Consider the following 24,429-nt stretch of genomic DNA (forward strand, 5'->3'; position numbering starts at 1 on the left):
TTTACAGCCTCCTTATTGGGCACTTCCACTTTCACTTGTGTGTCCTCCCTTGTTAGGTTCCACCTTTCTATGCATCTCACTGTGCCTGGTTGGGGTATCCAGTCAGGGTGCATACAAGAGGCAACCCATCAATGTTCTCTCTCTCCTCCCTCCCTTCTCCCCTCTGTAAAGAAAAAAGAAGGAAAAAGAAAATGTGGGTACCTGGGTACCACCCTAGGTATATATAAAACTCTGGAAGTGGGGCCAGACACCCAGACACTAAATTCCTGACCAGAATCGTCTTTTCCAGGTGAAACTAACTTTGTCAGCCTAATGTCAGTTTCAATTGATAGTAAGTTGGAAATTGACCCAGTCTTTCACATGCATTGTTGTACCATAATTTTTCACTTAAATAGATACATGAACGTTTTTTTAAGGACCTGTGTGAAGAATTTTCAAACCTCTAGTGATTTCATGTTGTCTGATTCAGCTGATCATTTTGGCATGTAGATGCTACTGACTCATCCAGCATATTCTGTAACTTCTCCAATTTCCAAGTGGTTGATGATTATTTAGTGAACATTTGAGAGCCAACCATCTGCTCTGTAGGCTACTGAGTAGGTACTAATATTATAATGGTAAGAAATTCTGTCACGTGCCTGTTAAAATCGAAATACTTTGTGTACTGCATTTCTCTGTTCCACTCCTACCAAGAGGAGAAATAAATCTAGCGTGACTTGCCCTTTTGAATTCATGAGTCTCCTCCCCAGAATGTTCATGAGTTTTTAATGCAATCGTTCCTTCTGGCACTTAGCCCAGGGCCACCTCCAGGCCCACTAGTCCGGTATTTGGTTTCACTTCATTTGTGAGACATACAGTGGGTGTGCCTACATAGGTTAGTAGACATACTTCCTAGCTATGTCTGCTGAGAGGGTTTAGGGATATTAATACCCCAGTAGCCACAGGCACACCAGGTACCTAAACCTTGGTTTTGAAATAGCAATGTCCAATTTAAAAACAATAACAGGATTCCTTGACAGAGTAGCTAAAGAGTGTAGAGGAAAAGCCTGCGCTACTTTCTGTTTCTCTTTGACACGAGTGCCACACATGCGCGTCTGTCACTTCTACTGTTGAGGTTTCTCCCTAGTAGGAATTCTCTGACGCTACCTGGAGAGAGGAGATCTCACAGGTTAAGAGTTCAGTGCTGCCTCCCCCACTTCACATGCCAATTACAAGTCCAGGTGATTCCCTGTGCCACAGATTCTGACCAGCTGGTTGTAAATCTAAGGTTCCCACAACCCCTTCCTGGGATTCAATTAATTTGCTAGAGTGGCTCACAGAAACTTACAGAAACAGTTTACTTCCTAGATGAACAATTTACTATAAAAAGATACAGTCAGGAATAGCCAGATGGAAGAGATGCAAGGAACAAGGGCATGAGGGGAGGAATGCAGAGCTGCTTTGCTTGCTTTTAAGCACCTTTGTGTTCACCAGCACAGAATGTCCCCAAACCCTGTATTTTGACAGTTTTCATGGAGACTTCATCACATGGGAATGACCATTAATTAATTCGATTTCTAGCGCCTCTGAAGGATGGTGGGTGGGGCTCAAAGTTCCAGTGTTTTAATCATGGCCTCGTCTTTCCATGACCAGGAGCCACCAACAGTCACCTCATGAGAACAAAAGACATTCCTATCACCCAGGAAATTTCTAAGGGATTTAGGAGCTTTGTCCACAACTTGAGCCAAAGGCAAAAAAGATGCTCCTAGTGCACATGTCACTTAGAAAACCACAAAGGTTTTAGGAGCTCGGCTCTGGAGGCAGAGACCAAGAATCTTTTTCTTGTTGTCTCACAGGGATGATACCAATGAGCCTGGCACGTAGTGCCAGAAAGCAAGGAAGTGTGGAAAAAGCAGAAGGATGGGGACATGCAAGATAGGAACCAGCCTGAAAACTCCCAATGGCGGAGCTGGAGCAATTTGAGAACAAAGTAACAGTATTGCTATAAACTGCATGTAACACCATAGTGACATAATAAATGGGAAAGAGACATCTTACGAAAGAATTCTGAATCATAGCATAGACACCCTGTTCCAAGTTAGTGGCACCTCACTCCCTTTTCTTTGAGAGACTGGACTGTAAAGACTAGATTGTGGAAAAGGAAAACAGTAATTACTATGGAGAAACCAAGTAATTGAGACTGCATGTATGTCCCTGAAGTGTGATGACAAGAATTGCACTTTATCTTGTAGTCTTCCCCAAAACACATAACCACAGTCTAATTATGAGAAGAATATTAGACAAAACTAAATTAAGGAACATTCTTAAAAAAAGGTCGTGAAAAGCAAGGAACACGGAAAACTCAGATTGGAGGAAACGTGACAGCCAAAGGAATCCTGGAATAAAAAAGCAGAACATTAGTGGGGAACCTGGTAAAGCTGTAATTTAGTTGATAATGTGCCTGAGTTAGTGTATTACTTTTGCCAGATGTCCCATGGTTATGTAAGCTGTCAACATCAGGGGGAAACAGTGAAGAGTTCATGGGAACTCTCAATGCATGCCTTTTAAATCTAAAATTATTCTAAACTAAGAAATTGAATAACCTGGGTCAATCTCCAGCATCTCAACACCATTCTCACTATCCATGACTTCTCAAATATCACAAATTGTTCCTTGTCCATGTGTATGATAAGGGCTGTAGATATAATGACATGTGAGCCAGATGGGTAAACTCAGAAAAAGTCACCCACTGGAGATTGATTGCTTTGTTGGGTGACTCAGAGCAGCTTAACCCTCACTTTGTTCACGGATCAATTTAATTCACGCTACTCTTGCTGTAACATTCCCACTCAGGTAATAATTCTCCATCAGAATTGAGCAGGATAAGTGCCTATTACTAATGCACTCTGTAGAGTGTATCCATATCGGAGCTTCCTTTTTCTTCATATTCCCAAAAAAATAAAGTCCAAGTATTTGCCCTCAGAGCAATTGCATCCCTTTCTACCATGTAACCTTGAAAAGTCTCATCACCTGATTTCCACTGTACACTTAACCTGGTTGAAAGGAAACCGACACAAAAGTACTAGTTTCAAGTGAGGGAGACGGGCGCCATCTCCCCGAGGCTGAAATATCAAAGTCACATTGTAAGAAGAGCATATGGGGTGTGGTAGATTGTTTCAATGGTCTTTGGGAAAATAATAACCTGCCACATCTGTATTCACCACTCATAAGGTAGTTTCAAAAACCTGCCAAAGTGATCCTCCTTAGATGTAAATCTGATCCAGTTAACCTGCCAAAATTGTTCCGGAAGCTCCCCCATTGTCTGTAAACGTAAGCAGCTAGGCCCTTAGCCAACACTAAACCATCTGCAGCTCTCAGAACACGCCTCCGTGCATTCAAGCTTTCTCCTCCGCTAACACTTACTCCTTTGGCAGGCCCTAGCTGGCGACACCCCCTCTTTCTTAATGACTTACCCCCTATCTCCCCAATTCCTTCCTTTGGGTCACCTCCAACCACCATCAGTCATAGTGCTTATACTATGATTTATTGCACTTCCTTATCTCCACCAAAGTGAAACAATTTTGAGGGCAGGAACCATGGAGTAATCGTATCCTGGTTCATGGAAGACCCTTAATAAGTGCTTACCAGATGGATTAAAAAAGACCTTTGTTTCATATATCGGGGCTAATAGCTACAGTGTGAAGCTTGGGGATCTAATTCAGTTCATAAAATAATATTATTAGGTACCTTTGTAATTGCTTATTATCTTAGTTTTGTCAGTCATTGTCCTAAGAATCAAGTTGTTTTGACCACAGTGGAAACCCTATTGTTGTAAATGGCATATGTGCTATATATTGTCATTAATTTCTCTTGGGTTACCTAAAATCATCTCAAAGACAGCATCTAAAATAACTTTTTTTCTCCCCACCATCCCCATCAAAAAAAAAAAAAAAAAGAAAGAAAGAAAGAAAGAAAAGAGGGCGGACAAGGAAGAGAAAAAGTAGTAACCAGCTTTCTCCGCTCTTTTAGTTCTCTCAATCTTTGATTCAAAGTATTAGACTTTCAAAAACTTAAGGACTCTCTGAGATCATCTGGACAGACAACACTTAATTTATTTAGCTGAGGATTCTGAAGAATAAGGTACTATATGTCTTGTCTGTCTCTCAGCTATTTAGTCTCTCAGGAATGGGAGTAGAACCCAAATGCGTAAGTCTAGTACGCCCAACCCACAAAGTCTAATCCCTAAGTTCTCGAGCCTGCTGGTGCATTAGAATCACCTATTCACTTTTTGACTCTACCATTAGTTTTCTAAGCCTAGAGTAAGATCCAGGCATATGAGTGTTAAAAAGTTTTGGTTTGAAAATCAGTCACCAAGCCCTACCGATTTTTGGCAGTATCTCAGGCTCGCTCCCCACTTTGACCTCATTTCCACCTCCCAAGCCCCATCACTCTGAGCCTGCCCCCTGTGTCTTCAATACAGCCACTTTCTCAAGTCTTAGGGCATAGAAGAGTCAACATAGCTCTTGTTTAAAAGCTAACTCCTGGGCCCACTGTTAGCGATTCTAAGGTAAGTCTTGGGCAAGGCCTGGGAATTTGCATGTTTACGCCATGGTGAAGGGTTTGACTCTCATACAGATGGTCCAAAGATGACACCATGAGAAACACTTCCAGTAAAATAAATGTTAATCCTCTGACCAGGCATTCAGGACCCTCGGCCATCAGGCCATTCTCTTCAGTCTTATTTTTCACTTCTTTCCAACTTGCTGGCTCCCCCCATTCTACCTCTTTAGAGGCAGGAGGATGCATAAAAATGCTATGCATCCTTCAAGGCCCAATTCCAAGTCCATGCCCATGAAAATGGCCCAGCTCCTCTCTCAGAGTGAGACCCGTATTAACTGTGTAAGCTCTTAAGTAACAAGTCCATGTCATGCTTTAAAACTCACTAGGGCATCTAGCATCATAGGAAAAATAGCTTTTTAGTCAAATATTTTTAATTAGATTGGAGAACTCAATGAGAAACTCATATGTATTTATATTTTCACTTTACAGTCACAAAAAGTGAAGTAGAGTGTCTGATAATACTTTTTCATGGCTTGATGGAAAGAGCTGATGTGAGATTTGGTAATGTTGGACTAGACCGTAATACATTCCGAACAGCCCTCCACAGCTTATTTGGGATGACGGATGAGAAGCTAATGAATAGGGGTAAGAAGTCATAATAGACTGAAATGGGCCAAGCAGAGATGGCAAACATATATATGTATATAAATATATGGCAAGTATATACTTAATTTTCATCAAAGACTTTGAATGTTTTAATGCCAAACTAAAAAGACAATTCTGGTAGTGCTGACATGTCAGTAGTTGATTTTATTGTCAAGATGGTTTTTAGTATAAACTTGCCCAGGACTTATCTCTTAACTGTACCACTTTGAGAGGTAACCAGTAATGGTCTAATTAAGAGAGCGTTGTTTTTCAAAGATAAGCATGTGGCTTTTAATCACGATGAGTATGGATTCATATGCTACATTTTTAAATGACTTCTTTTTCCTCATAAAAATGAAAAATGTATCAGTACCAAAAAATGATATTCATTATACTGAAAGAAATCAAAGATCATTTATTTATTGTAAAATAGGAAGTCATTTAATGTGATCCATTTTCACTAACAGGTTTTTAGTGTTCAATCTGGGAAGTTTTGACATATATATGTACACCCTTGAAACTATAACCATAATCAAAATAATTAACATACCCACCACTCCCAAGAGTTGATAATATTTTATTCGCTTTGGGATAAACTAAGATTTCATTGGTAATTTTAAAATAATGTATTATATTGGTGATTTGCCTTTAGGCATTGTACAAACTCTTTAGAACAGAATTTTGCCACTTTTTAAGAATGAAAATAACCATATTGATTGGCTCCATCTTTGGACTCCTTGACTTGCAGTAACTACAAAATATCGCGAGTGAAGCTCATTGTTGATCATGGAGGAGAATGACACTTCTCTTCCTATAAAAATCTGGGGGGGACATATAAGAGTGATTTTGACTCTTTCAAGAAAGATTGTGGCAAAATCCTTTTTCTCCCCTCTGTGAGGAAATTTTTAAACATCTATTCTTACATACATGCATACATACTCTTGAATTATAGCTATAAATTATAATACACTTATATATTCTTTTTTCAGTATTTTTTGCATTTGACAAAGACAATGATAACTGCGTAAACGTAAATGAGTGGGTTGAAGGATTATCAGTGTTTCTTCGAGGGACTTTTGAAGAAAAGCTGAAATGTAAGGATTCTGTATGGGTTACTGGCTTAGCAGTATATACTGCCAGTTTGGTATTTAGTGAATGTTTAATATTTTTTAAAAATATAAAACTAGTGTTCTTTATAGCAACCTTGCAAAGATAGTTCATGACAACTTTAAAAAATAAAACCAGATGAAATGGGTGGCTTATTTCATAGGAGCGTCCCTAGTCCCTAATCCCCAAACACCTCATTCACTGGCTCTGTCAGCTCACCGGGTGGGCCTTTGGCTTAGGCCCAGGCTAGTGACAGAGGCCAAGGGTCAGGGCTTGTGCCAACTCTAATCAGCTTGCAAGGTGGAGGCTTCAGAGGCTGCCTCTGGGCTCAGCAGCAGATGGACCTTGATGTGGGACAGTACACACATCACAGTAGGGCCATTGCGTGTTTGTTTTTTTTTTTAAAAAAAGGTCTTAGAAATAGACACAAAACGAGGTAAAACACACATTAAAACACCAGATGTCAATGCTCCAGTGTTAGTGTAGGTGAATGTAAAGAGGGGAACGCTGAAGGACAGCGGAAGCCCAAAGCGGGGAGGACTATAAAGAGAGCTTCTTGCAGAAGAGAAACAAAAGCCTCCCCGTTCACAATTCTGTCTAGAAATAAGTCTGGTCTCACCTCATCTTAGCATTGGTGTGATGTGTATTTCCTATGTTTTACACCTTTGGTGCCAGGATTTGGGGGTGAGAAATCCTGGAAAGAGAGTTTTAAACAATTTTAAATAGCAGTTTTCAAGGAAACATTGCTTAGTGTCAAATTGCTTAAGAGAAGACTACAGTGTTTTAGGACGTAAGCAAATGTCTTATCCCTCCTTATCTTCCACTTGAATTCGGAGTTGGAATGTTCAAGAGAAGATCTCTTAATTAAACACATTTTTAAAGTGATAATATTTTTTTTAAATTGTCAATTTTCTGACATTTATTGTTTCTAGTTTTGTTTTTATTTTCTTCAGTCTAATTTTTTACCAGATAACATTTAAATATAGTTGCCATTTAAGCTTGTTGCCACATTCCTATTCAAAAGTCTTGCTGAAAAGTGAAGAGATAAGTTTCTTGGATGTAAATTCTTGCAGTAATTCTAATACCCGATGAAAGCAGTTGTGATGTTGAAAGTAGCTGTACGTGATAGAATAGCATCACACGGTCAAAAAAATTTTCCTCCTCTAACCTCTCTTCCTAAAAATATTTCATATATACTTCAAGGTATATTAATTTGGGGGAAAATACCACTTTAGTAAGGTTGTGATGCAAATTCATGTGTGCAACGGATTAGGAGAAACTCAAAAAGACAAAGCTAATCTGATAACTCTGGAGTTTTATACGTGTTTCTGTTGCTTTTGCTAAAACATTTAACTGGATTACAAAAGGCACGCGCGCTCTTTCACGGCTGTATTCCCGGGACCTGAGTAAGTCACCCGGGGATGAATGGATGAACTGTGATAGCTCTTAGTTCATGAGATGCAAGTCACTCCAGGGAGAGAGGGATCATATTGGACAGTGCGGATGGACAGGCCCAAGAAGAGGACAGACTCACAACAAAAACGTGCTGATGTTGTCAGTGACATAGCAATGTGTGTGCTTATTTTGTACTCTGCGTAAGAAGAGAATCATAACGATGAGATTTTATACACATATGTACTATGTATTATATGACCAAAGATTTAAAAATATGTATACCCTTTATTGCAGCTTCATAGCATTGTTAAACCCTCTATTTCAAAATCCTGAAGTTATAAGTCTTTCTTTTCACATTCCAAGGGGTACTTATTCTTGTGGAAAGAAATATAATAAAGGGCGCTTTATTTTAAAATCTCTCCCCTAGAGACCAACAATAGTAGGTTGTATAAATTGTTTTTATTCTTTTATATTATATATTGAAATAACTAAGATTAATGACACTGTAACTGTCCTTAGCCAAGTCTTTAAACTTCTTATGCTTTGAAAAGTCTGTTTTGAAGTTTATTACTTGAATGGTGATGATGGTTACATTTCTCGAGAGGGGATATTTGACCTGTTGAGGAACAGTCTACACCAACTGTCATCTGAGGAAGAGGCTGATGAAGGAATAAAAGAGCTGGTAGATATAACACTGAAGAAAATGGTAAGATGAAAAACTGTAACTCTTTATATCCAGTCAAGTGGCTGTTGAGTAAAGCTAAAGATGAAGAAACTATTTCCCTCCATAATAAATGTAACCTTTACAAGGGCAGGAGCTTTGTGAGCTTTGTTTTTCTCTGCTCTACCCTTTGCCTAGAACGGTGCCTGGCTGATAGCGGGCGCTCAGTGAATGTCTGTGGAATTGCTGGGTAATTAAGTGAATCGCTATACCAAATTAATGTTAATTTTGTATTTTAAAATATTTGAGTATCAGTAAAGTCCCATTAATTAATGGGGGGGTAGGCAGCAGCTTTAATTTGTACAAAACTGGATGCTATTCCAGTCTGTCTTCATAACCTTAGCCTTCCAATTCATCTAAACACTTAACTATAACAAAACAACATAATAATAAAAATAGTTGTTCCTTATAGAGTGCTTACTATATGCCAGGCCCTTCATAGAACTTTAATATATGAACTCATTTTACCCTCAAAATAACCCCGTGAAGTACAAATTATTATCTGAATTTTGCAGGTGAGAAAACTGAAGTACCAATAGGTGTACTCAGGGTTACACTAGAAAACCGGGTGCAGAATTCATCTTTCAATGGAACCAATAATATTGATTTATTATGGACCTAGTAATTTCTCTCCTTTTTCTAACCATGACCCTAAACTGGGTACCAGTGAGATTTGTGACCTTAAGGCAGCCTGGGACCCGTTACTCTGGAGTTCAAGAAAGGAACGAGTGACGTGGACAGCCGGGTCTCAGACTCAGCTAACACAGACTCGGGGGTCCTCTTCCACGAAACTGTTCTCACCAGACCCTGCCAGGGCTCCGTGCGGACTTCTTGAGAGACAGTATATTCCCTCATACCAAACCCACCCCCTCCTTTTTGAAAAGAAATGTCACAGAGTGAGACATCTTCTGACAAATTATTCCTACCTTTCTCTAGGTTAGACTTTCAACAACCCTGATTTAGTTATGGTCAGAAGTGAAGAAAACCATCAAATCAAATCCAAATTTAAGCATTAAAGGCATTCATAATCTACACACACGCTACCCCCGTGACTTGATCACCCACAGTCCCTGTCATCCATGCCCCACTCCAGGCAGGTCTCTCTCCTTCCCGACTCACTCTCCTGCTCACTCTTGTAATTCAGGTCGGGCTGTTCTGCATTCCCTCCCTGTGCCTCTGCACCTGTCTCGATGCCGTCCTCAAAGGTCTACATGGCTCTCGTCCACCTGGAACTGTCAGGGCTCTAACTCCCGGGGCCTTGCTCCTTAACTGAGGAGCTTGACTTTTATCCTTTTTATTGAATACATAATCGGCTTCCAAGTACAAGATCCTTTGAGGAACAAGTTCTACTTTGGAAAACCAAGCTTGAGAATTTTTGCCCTATGGCACTCATTTTATCACAAAAATAGCAATGTAATATTGGGCTTTCTCTAATTTTTTGTCTTATTTGTCTACTTAGAGTACAGGGCTACATTTGATATAAGGTAACTCAGGTGTTTATCTGCTTGGGCTGCTATAAAAAATATATATATGTGTGTATATATATACACGCATATAACCAGCTCTAGCCGGTGTGGCTCAGTGGACTGAGTGCCGGCCTGCAAACCAAAGGGTCGCCAGTTCTATTCCTAGTGTAGGGCACATGCCCAGCAGGGGGGCATGTGAAATGCAACCACATATTGATATTTCTCTCCCTCTCTTCCTCTCTAAAAATAAATAAAAATCTTAAAAAAAAAAAAACTTACCATACACTGGGTGGCTTACACAACAGGAATTTATTCCTCACAGTTCTAGAGACTGGGAAGTCCAAGATCAAGGTGCCAGGTGATTCACTTCCCTGCTGAGGGCTCTCTTTCTGGGTTGCAGCCACCTACCTCCTCAATATGTCCTGACACAGCAGAGAGAGGGAGCTCTAATCTGTTTCTCTACTTAAAAGAACACTAATTACATCACGACTGCATCTAAACATAATTACCTTGCAAAAGCCCCACCTCTAAATATCATCACATTGGGGGTTTAAAACACATGAATTTCAGGATGGGGGAGCACATTCAGTCCATAATACCAGGAATACCTATTCAGTTAATAGGAATTAAGTGGCCTCCTTAAATACTTTTTTAAAATTTATTGATTTGAGAGATACATCAGTTTTGTTCCATTTATTTATGCTCATTGGTTCATTCTTGTATGCGCCCTGACCAGGAATCAGGCATATTGGGATGACCCATTTTAGAGCCCTGTACTCTAAGTAGACAAATAAGACAAAAAATTAGAGAAAATCAACTGAGCTACCCAGCCAGGGCCAATAAGCACTTTTTATGTAGGTAGTGCCTAAAGAATATTAACTTAGTTTTACTTGGTATAACCTTTCATTCTGGCCGGTTATTTTCCATGCAAAGTTATAAACTACTCAGTCATTTATCACGAAATCATCTTCCCATCTAGGATTATGACAATGATGGCAAGATATCTTTTGCAGACTTTGAAAAAGCAGTGAAAGAAGAGAGACTTTTGTTGGAGGTGTTTGGACAGTGTTTACCAGAAGCAAAGGTACAGTGCCAACAGCCCAAATTGGTTGAGAGAACATTATTAAAGGATCTGAAAATAACACTTGCTAGACACTTTACCTTCAGCTCCCTGTAAGTGTAGGCAACCACGAAGGGCCCACCTAGCCCCATCCTAGTATTGTGGGAGCCAAAACAGTAGTGACTATTTAAGTAATTATATTCCAGACTTTTTTTTTTTTTGGAGCTTGTAACCTCAACTATACTCAAGTCCTGATTTCCTAAAATACTTGTTTGTTAATATTTTCCCAAAGAAATTCAACAGACTTTTATCATTGAGCTTGTAACTTCAGCTCTACTCATCCTGATTTCCTGTATGTTAATATTTTCCCAAAGAAAACCAGGGTATATTGATCTTGCTTAAGGGACAGACTGTGAATACAAAGAGTGGATTCAGCAAGAAATGCTAGGAGAAAACTTGATCTCTTTCAACCCAAATGTTGCCAATGAGAATAAATTTTTTAAAAATTTTGGACACATATATAGCACTTTACAGTGTTTTGTGGCCATAAAGGTTTTTTTCATGTTTGAATTTGACCCAGGTTTTCTGAGCTCTAAGAGCCAGCCTAAAAATCTGACTCATTAACATTTCCTTTAATTCCACCTTTGATCAACCATGCTTTGCAAACATGATATATGAAGACACTTTTTTCTGAAATTTTTTATTCTCTGGTAATTTAATGATTTTTGTGAATGAGCTTGAATGATGTTAAACTATCCTTAGCCATCTCAGCCCTTTTATCCCACCAGTTTATTCCCACATTTAGAAAAAATCTTTACCAGAGGATATGTTTATTGATTTGAGGAGAGACATGGATTGGCTGCCTTCTGTACACGCTCTAACTGGGGATCAAACCTGGAAACTAGGTTATGTGCCCTGACTGGGAATTGAACCCACCACCTTTTGATGTATGGGATGATAGTCCAGCCAACTGAGCTACCCAGCCAGGGCTATTCCCAAATTTCTACTGTCTGGAAATGTTGGTAAAAGGCAATGTGTGAAAGGCAGACTTCTCATTTTAAGAGACTGATGGGTGAAACACTCTAGAATAACATACTAAGTGGAGTAACCATTTAGGTCTGGACGCAACACCAGTAGTTCTTCGGTTGCTCCCAGAGAGTGTAGCCCAGCCATCTAGAGCCTCGCTACTCAGAGGATGCATCAGTGCAAAGGGATCACCTAAGTTATGGGAGGTACAGAATCTTGAACCCCACCCTAAACATAGTGAATCAATCTTTTTTGGGGTGATTTCTTCAGTTATTTTTAACAGTAAAAATATGGAAACAGCCTAGATATAACTGGATTTCCATTATGTGGTCTGATAAAAGGAAAAAATAAATGGGTGTGCTAAAAGTAGTGGTATGAGTCTAGTATTTACTAATTCTCATTTGTTTCTGCCTTGCATCAAGTAAATTCTTCTTACAAGTTAAGCATGTAAGCTTCTAATTTCAGCTTCGTTCTAATAGTGTATTAATTTCTTTACTTTACAGATTTGTCTTGATTTTGAAGCCCTGGCATTCAGACACCTAGACACATCCTGACTTCTAGTTTTTGAATGAGAATCACTCAATACTTGTATTAAAATAAAAAACAGATCCTGGTTGCCTATATTTATTTCCTTCAACTAATTCACATATACTTATTGCAGTGTGAGAGGTAATGTTGTAAGAACAGTTTCTGTATTAAGTGTGGATCAAAACATCTATAATCGGTAACGGTAAGCTAATTTTATGTATTTAAGTTAGCTAGTAACGTTGGATCTTGTGGCAAACATTGAGAGTCAGGCACTCCCAACCCCCTCTTCTCTTGCTTCCTCAACCACAGGAGTTGGAAACCTAAACATTCACTATTCCAGTCTCCTCAGTTAGGAACAGTCATGGGCCCAGTTCTAGCCAGTAAGATGTAAGCAAAGGCACTGGGTGGAGTTTCTGGAAAAGTTTTATTAAAGGAAACAGTTGGCTGGCATGTATTTTGCCCATGATAAACAAATTTTAAAAGATGAAACTAAATTAGACAAGTAACTTGAATGAAATTACAAAGAGGAATGCATTGAAAAAAATACCAACAATCCAATCTCTTCAAGAATTAAAATGACAGGCTAAAAGTAAAAAATAGATTACTCCCTTAGAAAATATTAATTTGCTACTAGTAATCTTATATTCTTCTTCTTTGTTTTAATGGATGACTTATATGCACAGCTTCCGACTTGTCCTCTGGAGGCTTTGGCACAGGGGAAGCCACCTAGTTTAAAAAAAAAGAGAACCAGCAAATCTTAATTTTTATAGTACACGAGTAAATAAACTATCAGAAGAGGCAGGATGGATATCCAGTATTCAAACTTTGCCATCACATTTGAAGTAGAGCTAGCCCAAGTGCAAGGTTCAGCCTGCAATCTAGGCACAAAGCAAAGTTTTCTGTCCACACATTGATGGGAGTAAAATTTCTACAGAAATTTAACAGGAAAAAAAGTTGAGGGGAGAAAAGTAAACATATGCTCTACTTTACCATTCCTTTATAGATCTGAAGTCACCTGTTATTTTATGGTACAGATACATAGCCTGGTTGTGCATAACCTGAAAGAGCGATAATGTCTGCTATATTTAGAGACATGGAGGCTTGGCGGAGGTCAATGAAAAATTTAAAGAAATAATCAGAAATGTCCTTAATTTTTTAGGGAAAATGAAATTAAACATCATGAGAAAAAGAGTAGATAATAAATTAAAGCAGAGTAAAATAGTCTTCACTTAAAATAGAAAATTATTAGAAACTGTGATAAATATATTTAGTATTTCTCCTTTTTGTTGCTCTACTTATTATACAAGTATTTTAGAAATTAAAATTAAACACCGAATAAAAGGACAGAATTTCTTCACAACTCTGTCACATCAACAAATCAAATGTGGTTTTTTTTAAGTTTTTTTTTATTTTTTAGAGAGGGGAAGGGAGGGAGAAAAAGAGGGAGAGAAGTTTCAATGTGTGGTTGCTTCTCATGTGCCTCCTACTGGGGACCTGGTCCACAACCGAGGCATATGCCCTGACTGGGAATTGAACAGGTGACCCTTTTGTTCGCAGACAGGCACGCAATCACTGAGCCACACCAGCCAGGGCAACAAATCAAATGTTTTAATTTTCCATTATTCTTTTGAAGCCTTGACAATATGTGGATAAAATTTTTAACATAGTAAACATAGTGTATACATGGTTTATTCCTTCATTCCCTAAATATTTATTAAGTGCCAATGTTATTTTAGGAGTTTGGGATCTATCAGTCCAAAAAAAATCTCTGCTTTCATGAACATTAAATTCTGGGAGACTAAAGACTGACAATAAAAAAGAAATATGTTCTATTACTATTGGAAGGTGATGAGTACTTGGGTTAAAAAAAGAGAAGGTATGGGGTTGGGGTGTCACGAGTGGCCGGGCAGGGGGATGTCGTTCTCCTATTCCTATACCTCAGCTTTGGACCTAACACGTTTTTCTTAAAAGCACAGTCAGCACTGGCTGAGCCAGCCTATGTATCTGTACTGATGCTTTAGATCAGCTGTATGTGAAGAAAGGAACAGTGCCAGTACAAACTAAAAAATTTAAAGAGGATTAAACATAGAAATTGTGTTCATGGATTCTTTTTTTTAAATCCTCACCCAAGGATATATTTTCATTGCTTCTTTTTTTTTTTTTTTTTTTTTAATTTTAGAGAGAGAGGAAGGACAAGAGAAGCCCAGATTGGTTGCCCCCTTACGCACCGGACCGGAAATCACATGTACCCGTGCCTGGACCAGGGAACAATCTGCAACCTCGATATGTGCCCTGGGTGGGAATCAAACCTACAACGCCTTTGGCGACCAGATGACGCTTCAACCAACTGAGCCACATCGGCCAGGGCTGCATCGATGGATTTTTATTACTATAAAACAAACCCTTATCCTTAATCAGATAATAATTTTCAGGTAAAAAAAATACATAAAATTAATTAAGTTACCTTAGCCCCCTCCTTAATCACATTATAAAACATTATGTATAACTATGTGAAAAGCACTTTCTGAACCTAAGAGAATGGCCTCTCTCCCTCAGTTTATGATTTTGAAGTCTTGCCCCAAAATACAGTATTTCAAAAGCAAACTAAAACATTAACTTTTTTATTTGTGCTCAGGAAGTGAAAAGTGAGTATGTAAATAATGTAAAAAAAATTACTAAGTAGCACAATCTAGTTCTAATATATTTAAGAAATTTACATTTGAAATGCAAACCTTAAGGATTAATATTTAGAAGCCTCACCTTCTTCTAAGGCCACCTCCATCAAAGAAGCAAGTAAGCGTTTTTTAATTTAGTGTAACGTAAAATAACTTAGAATTCATGAAAAATAAATTATAGTAATTTTCCTTCAATATAGTAGTTCCCTACTTTGGCTCATATTAAAATTATTGTGGGGGGGAGCTTTAATAAAAAGGGGAGGGCCAGGGCTCTGCTCCCACAAGTTGATCTTACTGACAGAAACCACTGCTTATATATTTTATTGAGAGAGGGATATAAAATATATAGGGTGGGGCAAAAGTAGGTTTCCAGTTCGTATGGAAAATAATACAGTAATTAATAAATACTACAAGAATAAACTCAGTGTTTTGTGTACTCACAACTGGAAGCCTACTTTTGCCCCGTCCTGTATTCTGTTTAATGTTTAAGATAAGGATTAATGGTATTAAAGCATATACATTTGTTAGTCAAATTCAGTTAATTTAACAGAGAATTATAGGAAAACACATCAAAAAATTACAAATGAAATATTAATGGCAATACTACAGTTCTCATAAATAATTCTCCATTTAGTGTTAGTTCTATAACCAACTCATCTCATAGAAGTTTTCTTTTTCTTTCAATATTTTTTTTAAAAGATATTTGAGAGGGGAAGGAAGAGAGGGAGAAAAACGTCAATGTGTGGTTGCCTCTCACATGCCTCCAACTGGGGACCTGGCCAGCAACCCAGGCATGTGCCCTGACTGGGAATGGAACCAGTGACCCTTTGGTTCACAGGGCGGTGCTCAATCCACTGAGCCACACCAGCCAGGGCTCACAGAAGTTTTCTTTAAGTGATCTTACCTCTTTAAGTTTATTCCGAATTAAATCTGCTGTTGTATTCAATGAGTCGTCATGCATATCAACTTTAGGTATGTCTGGTAGCAGAGGCCCAATCAGAACCTCATTACTGCTCATGCCTGTTTCCAGAAAAGTTCCAAGCTTACGATCATCTTCTCTTCTTCTTTTCCGCTCCTGGAGCTGTGTTGTCCTAGGCATAAATCTGTCAACGGCCTCTGAAGGAGTAATAGCCTTCTGAGCAACAGGGCAGGCCACTGGTTTTTTAAAAGTTTTCACTTGCATTTTCTGCAAAGAGTCATTGTGGTTACAATGCCCCACTGTTTCATCGTGGTTTCTACCATCCTGAAAGGAGTTTGATGCTCTGTCCACGTACTCTCCCGATGAACACATACATTTTGAGGAGAAATAGCATAAAGGTAATTCACAAGAATAAGGAAGACAAGCATCTGAGTTCCCAGCCGAAGTGTTCAAAGCAGATTCACAAAATTCAGATTTCTTTGAATGGAAGTCCTGTCTAAAATCTTTTGTGTCTTTATGCTCTGGAACCAGTTTCTTCTTTGTCATGAAATGATCTTTGTATTACAGTTTAGAAAGTGAGAGAAAGGGAAACAGAAATGGTTCACTTACATTTATCATTCAGAAAAGCATTATTCTGAAAACAAACATTACTTTAAAATGTTAACAAACACTACCTAAAATGTTTATTTCTTGAGCAGGCAGTATATTCATGTGGTTTAAAGGCTAAAAAGGATAAAAAGGTAGTAATGCAAAGCTATACTCTTTCTTTGCTCCCTGTACGCCTGGTTTCCACCCCAAGTAATCACTATTTTTATCTTATTTTTCTGTCCAGAATGTCTTACTTTTCTCCTTTTCCACCTCCCCCTTCCTCTCCTTTAATACCCATTTCTCTGCATCTTGCGTTTTCCGGTTAACTATAGATCTTGGAGAGTTTTTCCATGTTGTTACGTACAAAGCTTCTTTTTTTTTTTCTTTATAGTTTCAGGATATTCTACTACATGAGTGTATATGACACTTAGTTTGTGTTAGTTTAAGGGAGGCAATATGCTGGGCCCGTATTTAGTAATTCCCTTTGCCACTCGTAGACACATACAAGTTTGCATGTAGCTAGGTAATTTACTTATCCCACAGGTTAAAATTTGGTGTCTAAAAATGACCAGGGACTTTCAACAGCTCTCTTGACAAATTTTCAGGTAAGTCTTCCGAGAGTTTTCCCCCGGATTTCTCTCTTTACCACTGCCACACGCCCATTCCCCAGTCAGCCATAAACTCACCGTATTCCACAGCTGTATGGACACTGACTTTTTCTTTCAACCAAAGGGTGGAAACTTAAGTAATCTGAGCCTCTAGTAGTATTCAGATTTCAGAATGCATCCTCTATTTTAATCCAGTCCTGACTGCTCTAGTCTTCTAAGCCACATAACAGATCCCTGTGACTCCATTCCAAGCATCTGGAATTTGTGTTCAGGGAAACTCAGCTGGGCATATGGGGCATCTGGCCAGCTGCTGGTCAAAGGTGAAACGTTTCCACTTTTAGCAGTTTTAGATTAGCAGTTGTTAACTGGTCTGCAAACCCTAACTGTTTCTCACTGCCTTTAGGTTAGAATTTTAAATCCTGGCATGGGACACGAGACTTCCCACCATTCACTTGCTGTCCATTTCTGTAATCTTCTCTTTCACTGAAGCCCCTGTGAGTGGTTATCCCGTATTAGTCACAGTTCCTTAAGATTCACGGTGCATATTTATTCCTCTGGGCCTTTAAACATGCTACCCGGCCCACCTTTCCATTTCTTCCTCTCCATTTCTGAGTAATGTCTACTTATCCTTCAAAACTCAGCCACCTCTCTTATCCTGTAGGAAGTCTTCCACGAACAAACATCTCTGTCTTCCCAGCCCAGATATGCTGAGTGATACCAAACCCTGGTGCACTTACTAAATATTGTTATTTACTTGCCTCTCTTCCCACTAGACTGAGCGCTCCATGATGCTATACCCAGCAGAATGCCTGACACATAGCTGTTTAGTAACAGGCTTTCCATACCTTTATTCTTAGTAACTCTTGCAATATAAGCCTTCCTCTCTTGTAGTTTTTTTCTAGTTTCTTCAATTGTCTCAAATTCTGGAGCATAGCACACATGAAGCAAACCACCAAAGAAACTCTGTTCATCCATTTTTCTCTTCGCTATCCTAAACAGAAATAAAAGATAGTATGGTTTATGAATCTAGATTTACTTAGGATGAAAGTTTGACTAGTATATAATGCACTGATCTAAAGAACAGAGTCCAGCTTTTGCTATGTGTGTGTACATCCTATGGTTTGGAAATTAAGATGCTGTGCTTATGGATGGAATTGGCCTTAGTGAATCAGTGCATAATACTCCTAGCATTTCCTCCCCTCTTCCCACAATGTAAAAAGGGTTTGAGCTAAGTCATCCGCACATATCAAGAGTCCCTTTAATCTACTTAGAATCCAGTTGGCTGGCCTAAGGTACGTATCTGTGGTCATAAAATAGATTTTCTCCACATTGGGTTAAATCGTCTCTGAGAATTAGCTCATACCCAACTTAACCTTTTTTGGCACAATGTGTTCCTATAATGGGATTCATATTATTTAAAAACTTAATAAAATAATTGTAATACCTTCAATAATTGAGGAAATACTGAACATGTGGTAACAAGTAATCAATGAGAGGATGGTATCATTTAACAAATACTTATTAAAAATCTTTGACTGGTCAAGCATTAATATAGTAAATATTTAAGTACCTCTGTGCCCAGGGATAATAAGAAATACTGAGATTTTACCATATGCCAGGCAGTATCCTAAGTGCTTCACCTGAATTAACACTTCGCAACAACCCCATGATGAGTGAGGCCTAGGGAGATTCATTACTTGGCCATGCTCGCATTGGTTAGTGGAGCTAGAATTCAAATCCCCATGTCAAACTCCAAGGCCTGTTGTATTAGCTGCTGTGTAAAACGCAAAAACTCTAGAAAATATCCTTCCCTAATGAGGAGTTGGCAAGTTAGGTAAGTGAGATTACATATGAGAGCAACCTGAGAACAATACCTGACCCCATCAACTAAGTGCTTTATGGCAGACTGCAAGTGCTATTCGTAACACAGAGAAGAAAACATGAAGCATTAAGAACCAGGGACAGAGAGTTCTTGGAACAAATTAGCAGGGGGTCACATTAAAATAGGTAGGGCGTTTCACATTACAGTCTTTCTGGAGCAGAGTTTATGCTACATAGAAGGCTGGAATAGACGGGGGTCAACTCACACAGGTGCATAACAGTAAGAATCTCAACAGCTAAAGTTTGCTGCATTCTGAACAGAAGGTGCTATTCTAAGCCCTTTAGGTGGATTACCTCATTTCATCCTCACAAACCTCAATAAGCAGGTCCTTTCATCACATGGATTTTACAGAATAGGAAAAACAGGCTTAATAGGGTTAAATAACTTGTCCAAGGTCATGATGTTAGTAAGCAGTGGAACTGGATAACCCTACACCCAACCCAATTTTTAACCTAAGTGACAAAACTGTTAAACATGGGAATAATGTGATGGAAAGTATTTTGGTAAGGCTAACATTTAAAAAGACTGCAGGAAGAAAAGAGTAACACAAGGCCGTGTTAGGTTATTGGTAATTCAGGTATGAATGGGGGCAAGCTGGAGCCAAAATAACAATGGGAATGGAGGCAGATAAGACGGTACTTAACTTGCACATTACCTTGCACTTTGTAAATTCATAAATTTAATAAGATAAACTTCTGTAAAGTCTTCTGCTGGGTATTCATCTAGAGCATTATATTGTTCAATTGCACCATATAGAGCAAATCGCTCAACTAATTCCTTCATTGCGCCCACTGCAGGAACTCCTTGTATTAATAAGTACCGAGATTCCAAATTAATTGTATATACCTAGAAGAAATGTAAACAAGGTAAATGTATTTCATAAATAGGCCTAGACAAACTGCTTTAAAAAAAAAAAAAAGACAGGTTTGAAAACAAGAAATACTCTTCAACCAGTCTGCAGAAAACAGAAAATCAAATAATTTGCTCTTCTAATAATTCATCCCCACGTGAATTCACCTAACTAAAGCACAAAATAGACTACCTTAAATTAACATGTTTTTCAGAGTTGGCTTGGTAGAAGTTATTGCAAAGAGTTAAACACTGAATGCTTACCATGTCCCAAGTAACACCATACACACGTAAGATAAAATGATTAAAACAAAGACGTCTATTTTTCATAGGGCCGACGTCCTCTTACTACCAAAAGGGTCGTGAGAGTTTTTGACATCTGATTACCAGGGTTCCTCATACCCGTCTGCAACGAATAATGGCCCTGACGACAACCTTTAAAGGCTTTATTTACATAGGCTGGGTGTGTGGAGCTACAACTCACATAAAGCTACCGAGGATAACAAATGAAACCAAAATCACTTTACCCTGACAGCGCGAGGCCGTCGCCCCTCCCGATACTTGGCCCGTGTATCACAAACAGTCCTTTGGACGTGGTGGTCGAAGAAGCCGCCCAGTTCCCCACCACTGGACGCCATGTTGCCGGGTTTGGCCCTCGCAGCAACGACAACATCCGCCGGGCTGCCCTCCAGTTTACCCAATAAGAGAGAGGGATGGGTCAAGACGTGCCCGGATTGGCTGGAGAATCGACATCGTCGGCCATCGTTTCCTGCAGACGAGAATTCTGTGAAGGAGGTGCCGCCCTCTAGCGGCGCGGAGGAGACACCAGGAGGGAGGGAGAAGACTGGTTTACCCCTCCCCCTACAGGCCCGGGGAGGTGCCACAGAAAAGGGGGTGGGGTCGTAGGGGGCGTGGTTAATCGATGTAATCCAGCTCCGACGCCCTGAGCCTGAGAGGTTGGCTTGGGTCCGCTAGGGTGGGCGGTGGGGGCGTTCGCGTTGGCCGAGGATGTGGGGCAGCGAACGCCTGGTGGGTGCGGGGGAAAGTGGGGCTGTCGTAACTGTGGCCTTCACCAACGCTCGCGACTGCTTCCTCCGTTTGCCTCGGCGGCTCGTGTCCCAGATGCACCTGCTGCAGGTAACGCGCCGGCCCCGGACGGGGCTTCCAGCCCGGAAATGGGACGTCTGGTCCGTAGTCTGGAGTTTGGCGGGCGGAGGCCTTCGAGGGCCGCGGGGGCCGCGGGGACCGCGCAGGCCTCTCCGGCCGTCTGGGCACGGGCTCTTTGCTGGTGCCGCCCAGTGGTGCCGAGTCGAGACTTAGGGCCCCTAGAGGGTAGGGCCGGTAGGGGGCCGTGTCTGCAGCCCACACCACGTCTGCTACAGCCCCGGCCTCTAAGTGAACTGGCCAGGGCCTTTTACGCGATGAAACTGGGCTTTCAAACATCTTTACAGTCAACTTTTGCATTTAAATATTACTTCAGGTTGGAAAACTCTTGAGAAGTCGTTTCTTTTGTTGTTTGTGCTTGTTTTTTAAAAAAATGTTCTCCCGCCAGCGATTTCCAGATGTCTTCCGGCTGCGGTCCGGGCCTCCAGAGAGGAGACTTGGTTTGTTGGCTGAGTAGCTTAACAGGGACTGAGCGCCGTGTCCCACGAGCGGGACAGGTTGATAAAATGAAGGTCCTTCGCTGCGTCCCGCGGCTCGGAACACCGCCGAGGTGCGCCCGGAGTGTGCAGTGGATTCTGCATACTTGGACGTGTGCAGCAGTTGGGATTATTGGAACCAGTGCTGTCCGTTGCCCTCTAGAGGTTGTGATTGTGGTTCATGGCTCTAACCATGGGCAAAGGTACAGCATCCCGATTTTCACAAATAAAAACAGAGGCACCTGGCCTACGAGTTTGCGTCTGCTGTTGAGGGCAGAAGGCTAGAATACAGGCATACCTCATTGGTTCAGTTCCAGACCACTACAATTAAAGACTATAGCAATAAAGCCAGTGGAGGGTCTTGCTTTTAATTTGTAAAAACTGCTAACATCTGTGAAGCACAATAAAGCAAAGGCCAATGCAAAGATATATATCTGTATTTGAAATCCTCGAAAGCCCTGGATGTGTGGTAGCCACCACTGGCTAATCCATGCAGGAAATATGTAAAAGTGTGCAATAATTTCAAGTATCCCGCCTTTCCACTTTAGCTACTTCTCGGTATATATTTCTCTAGATCAGCAATTTTAAACTGGTTCGCCGCAATGATTTTTAATACATGTAATACCTGCCTATTTAGTCAAGGGCAGTGACCTTTTTTCTCTTAGATTGTAAAATTAAAAAATGAGGACATGCGCTGGCTGAGTAGCTCAGTTGGTTAGAGCATTGTCCCTATATACCAAGGCTGCAGGTTCACTCTCCAGTCAGGCAAATACGAAAAGCAACCAATGAAGGCATGAACAAATGCAAAAACAAATTGATGTCTCTCTCCCCTCCCTTCCTCCTTCCCTTCTCCCCTCCCTCCCTCCCTCTTGAAAGAATTTTTTAAAGAATGACAACCAACAGAACAGTAGCCATTGCTTTTGAATGAATCAAAATTTGACCTTTTTTTTTTTTTTTGTCAGATCAGCCAAAAAATTTTTTGCTGTGCTGCCAGGAGGTTTGGACAAAAGCAGGCAGGCAATCATTTGTTGGTTGATTAAACGGCAAAGGGCTCCTTTCTCTTCAGTCTGTCCTTTTATTTTCTCCCTGAGTTCCCAAGGGCTCTGTGGTCCAAGTGAAAAGCTTTTGACATAAAAATGAACTCAGAACATTAGTCTGCAAAGTTTACTAAATTCAGCTGAACATAAAATATGACCTTATGGAGCTGGTTACTACATTCTGACCAAATGAATAATTGAAGTATTTTTCCTTTTTAATAAAGTTGATTTTACCCTTTTCCAGTGAGTTGGTAGAATTCTCCTTTTTGATATTTCAGGGCATATTTTACATTTCCTTATTTAATATCTCTGGTTTTAAAAGTTACTGCATGTGAAATAGGGGAATTGATCTGGGTTATATGTCACTGACTGATGAAACTCCACAGAAAGCATCCGGGGCATCGGTCAACTTTACTCTTGTTACCTGTCAGGTCCCACAGTTCCTGCTGATGGAGCAACTTAGGACTTTTGACTCCAAATCTAGGGCTCTTTCTGCTTGATCACACGGTGCTCAGTGGAAAGACTTTGGACAGCCAGAGCCCGTGGACTGTCCTGTGAAGAATCGAGAGAAAAATTACACAACTGAGTGATAGACAATGATTTTTTAAATGATTTTATTTATTTTTAGAGAGAGGGGAAGGAAGGGAGAAAGAGAGGGAGAGAAACAACTCCCACACCCCAACTGGGGACCTGGCCCGCCACCCAGGCACGTGCCCTGACCAGGAATCGAACTAGCCACCTTTTGGTTGACAGGCCGGCACTCAGTCCACTGAGCCACACCAGCCAGGGTGATTTTTTTTATACAAAGTTTTAATAACATGGTTAACTTAAAGTATATTATATTACCTCAGAAGTGTCTCCAGTACCCTTGGAAATTTGTTCTGCTGAAAGAAACACAATAAACAGACTATAACTTGTTTTGAAGTAGTAAAAAATATATATGAATGGATTTGTTTAATAATTTAATGAATTTATTTTAATATTAACATATTAATTCAATACTACTAAAACTTCCTAATATGTTGTCTCAGTGGCTATGAATGAAATTCTTTTTATTAAGAAATGATAGGTGTTTGTGATACAGTGTAAAGTGGGAAAAAAGTATACTAAATCATGACTATATTATACAACTATGTAAGAAATTAACTTGTTACCAGAGGGGAAGGAGTGTGGGGAGGACAATAAAGGGTGAAGGCGGGGGTGTCGAATACATGCTGACTGAGGGGAACTAGACTTCAGGCGGTGAGCACAAAATGAGCATGCAGGTGTCGAGTTACAAAGTTATAGTACACCTGAAATTTATATAATGTTATTAGCTAATGGTACCCCAATATATTTCATTTTAAAAATTAATTAATTAAAACAATTAATTCATGCATAGAAAAAAAGGATTAGCTGGAAATCAAAATTGTTCACAAGGTGGTCTTTTAATGGAAGAAATATCTATAATTCTTGTTTTTCCTTCCAAATTTATATATTTTCTAAGGTTTCTTTAATGAGTTTGTAATTCTTTAATCATGGAAAACATTGTTTTAATTCATAGCCACAAACTTACATATTTTGTATAAATGCTCTTAATGATAATAAATGTTATTTTGCTATTTTTTAACTTATAAATATGTTTTCATAGTTATAGAGCTTTAAAATTTTATTTAAGAAGCTGCATAATATAAAATTTCTGGAAGTGTACATAAGAAACCATTAACAGTGAGGGACCTACCCTCACATTTTATGCTTTTGTACT

The 24,429-nt window shown here is 39.6% G+C and overlaps 3 protein-coding genes across 4 annotated transcripts in view; 2 read left to right on the forward strand and 1 right to left on the reverse strand.

The window, feature by feature from the left end:
* The first annotated feature begins 4,460 nt into the window (after window positions 1-4,460).
* LOC129063140 (calaxin-like) lies at window positions 4,461-11,050 on the forward strand. Its single transcript, XM_054564189.1, has 4 exons — window positions 4,461-5,184; window positions 6,174-6,278; window positions 8,238-8,392; window positions 10,853-11,050. The coding sequence occupies exons 1-4, from the start codon at window positions 5,004-5,006 to the stop codon at window positions 11,048-11,050; spliced, it is 639 nt and encodes a 212-aa protein (XP_054420164.1). The 5' UTR covers window positions 4,461-5,003.
* Window positions 11,051-12,884: 1,834 nt separating this feature from the next.
* RBM48 (RNA binding motif protein 48) lies at window positions 12,885-20,730 on the reverse strand. Its single transcript, XM_054564008.1, has 5 exons — window positions 20,536-20,730; window positions 19,815-20,005; window positions 18,123-18,268; window positions 16,067-16,635; window positions 12,885-13,213 (listed from the first exon to the last, which is right to left on the reverse strand). Exons 1-5 carry the CDS (start codon window positions 20,644-20,646, stop codon window positions 13,127-13,129), a joined length of 1,104 nt encoding a protein of 367 aa, XP_054419983.1. The 5' UTR covers window positions 20,647-20,730; the 3' UTR covers window positions 12,885-13,126.
* A 286-nt stretch (window positions 20,731-21,016) lies between these two features.
* PEX1 (peroxisomal biogenesis factor 1) overlaps window positions 21,017-24,429 on the forward strand; it is a 47,840-nt gene continuing 44,427 nt past the window's right edge. For both annotated transcript variants that reach the window (XM_054564570.1, XM_054564571.1), the window contains exon 1: window positions 21,017-21,145. In XM_054564570.1, coding sequence (XP_054420545.1) covers window positions 21,017-21,145 — 129 coding nt within the window. The remainder of the gene's footprint in view (window positions 21,146-24,429) is intronic.

Source organism: Pteronotus mesoamericanus, unplaced genomic scaffold (genome assembly GCF_021234165.1).
Source record: "Pteronotus mesoamericanus isolate MK-2021 breed Mesoamerican mustached bat unplaced genomic scaffold, CSHL_Meso_final scaffold_85, whole genome shotgun sequence".
Classification (NCBI taxonomy): domain Eukaryota; kingdom Metazoa; phylum Chordata; class Mammalia; order Chiroptera; family Mormoopidae; genus Pteronotus; species Pteronotus mesoamericanus.

Bases quoted from the DNA above. Each gene is read 5' to 3' on its own strand.
- RBM48 (XM_054564008.1), bottom strand. From the start codon at position 20,646: ATGGCGTCCAGTGGTGGGGAACTGGGCGGCTTCTTCGACCACCACGTC. The intron at 18,269-19,814 runs GTAATGTGCAAG...ATTTCTGTTTAG, and splicing joins ATGAATTTACAAAGTGCAAG to GATAGCGAAGAGAAAAATGG. The intron at 16,636-18,122 runs GTATGGAAAGCC...TGTAATACAAAG, and splicing joins AAGAGTTACTAAGAATAAAG to ATCATTTCATGACAAAGAAG.
- LOC129063140 (XM_054564189.1), top strand. From the start codon at position 5,004: ATGTATTTATATTTTCACTTTACAGTCACAAAAAGTGAAGTAGAGTGT. The intron at 5,185-6,173 runs GTAAGAAGTCAT...TTCTTTTTTCAG, and splicing joins TGAGAAGCTAATGAATAGGG to TATTTTTTGCATTTGACAAA. The intron at 8,393-10,852 runs GTAAGATGAAAA...CTTCCCATCTAG, and splicing joins ATATAACACTGAAGAAAATG to GATTATGACAATGATGGCAA.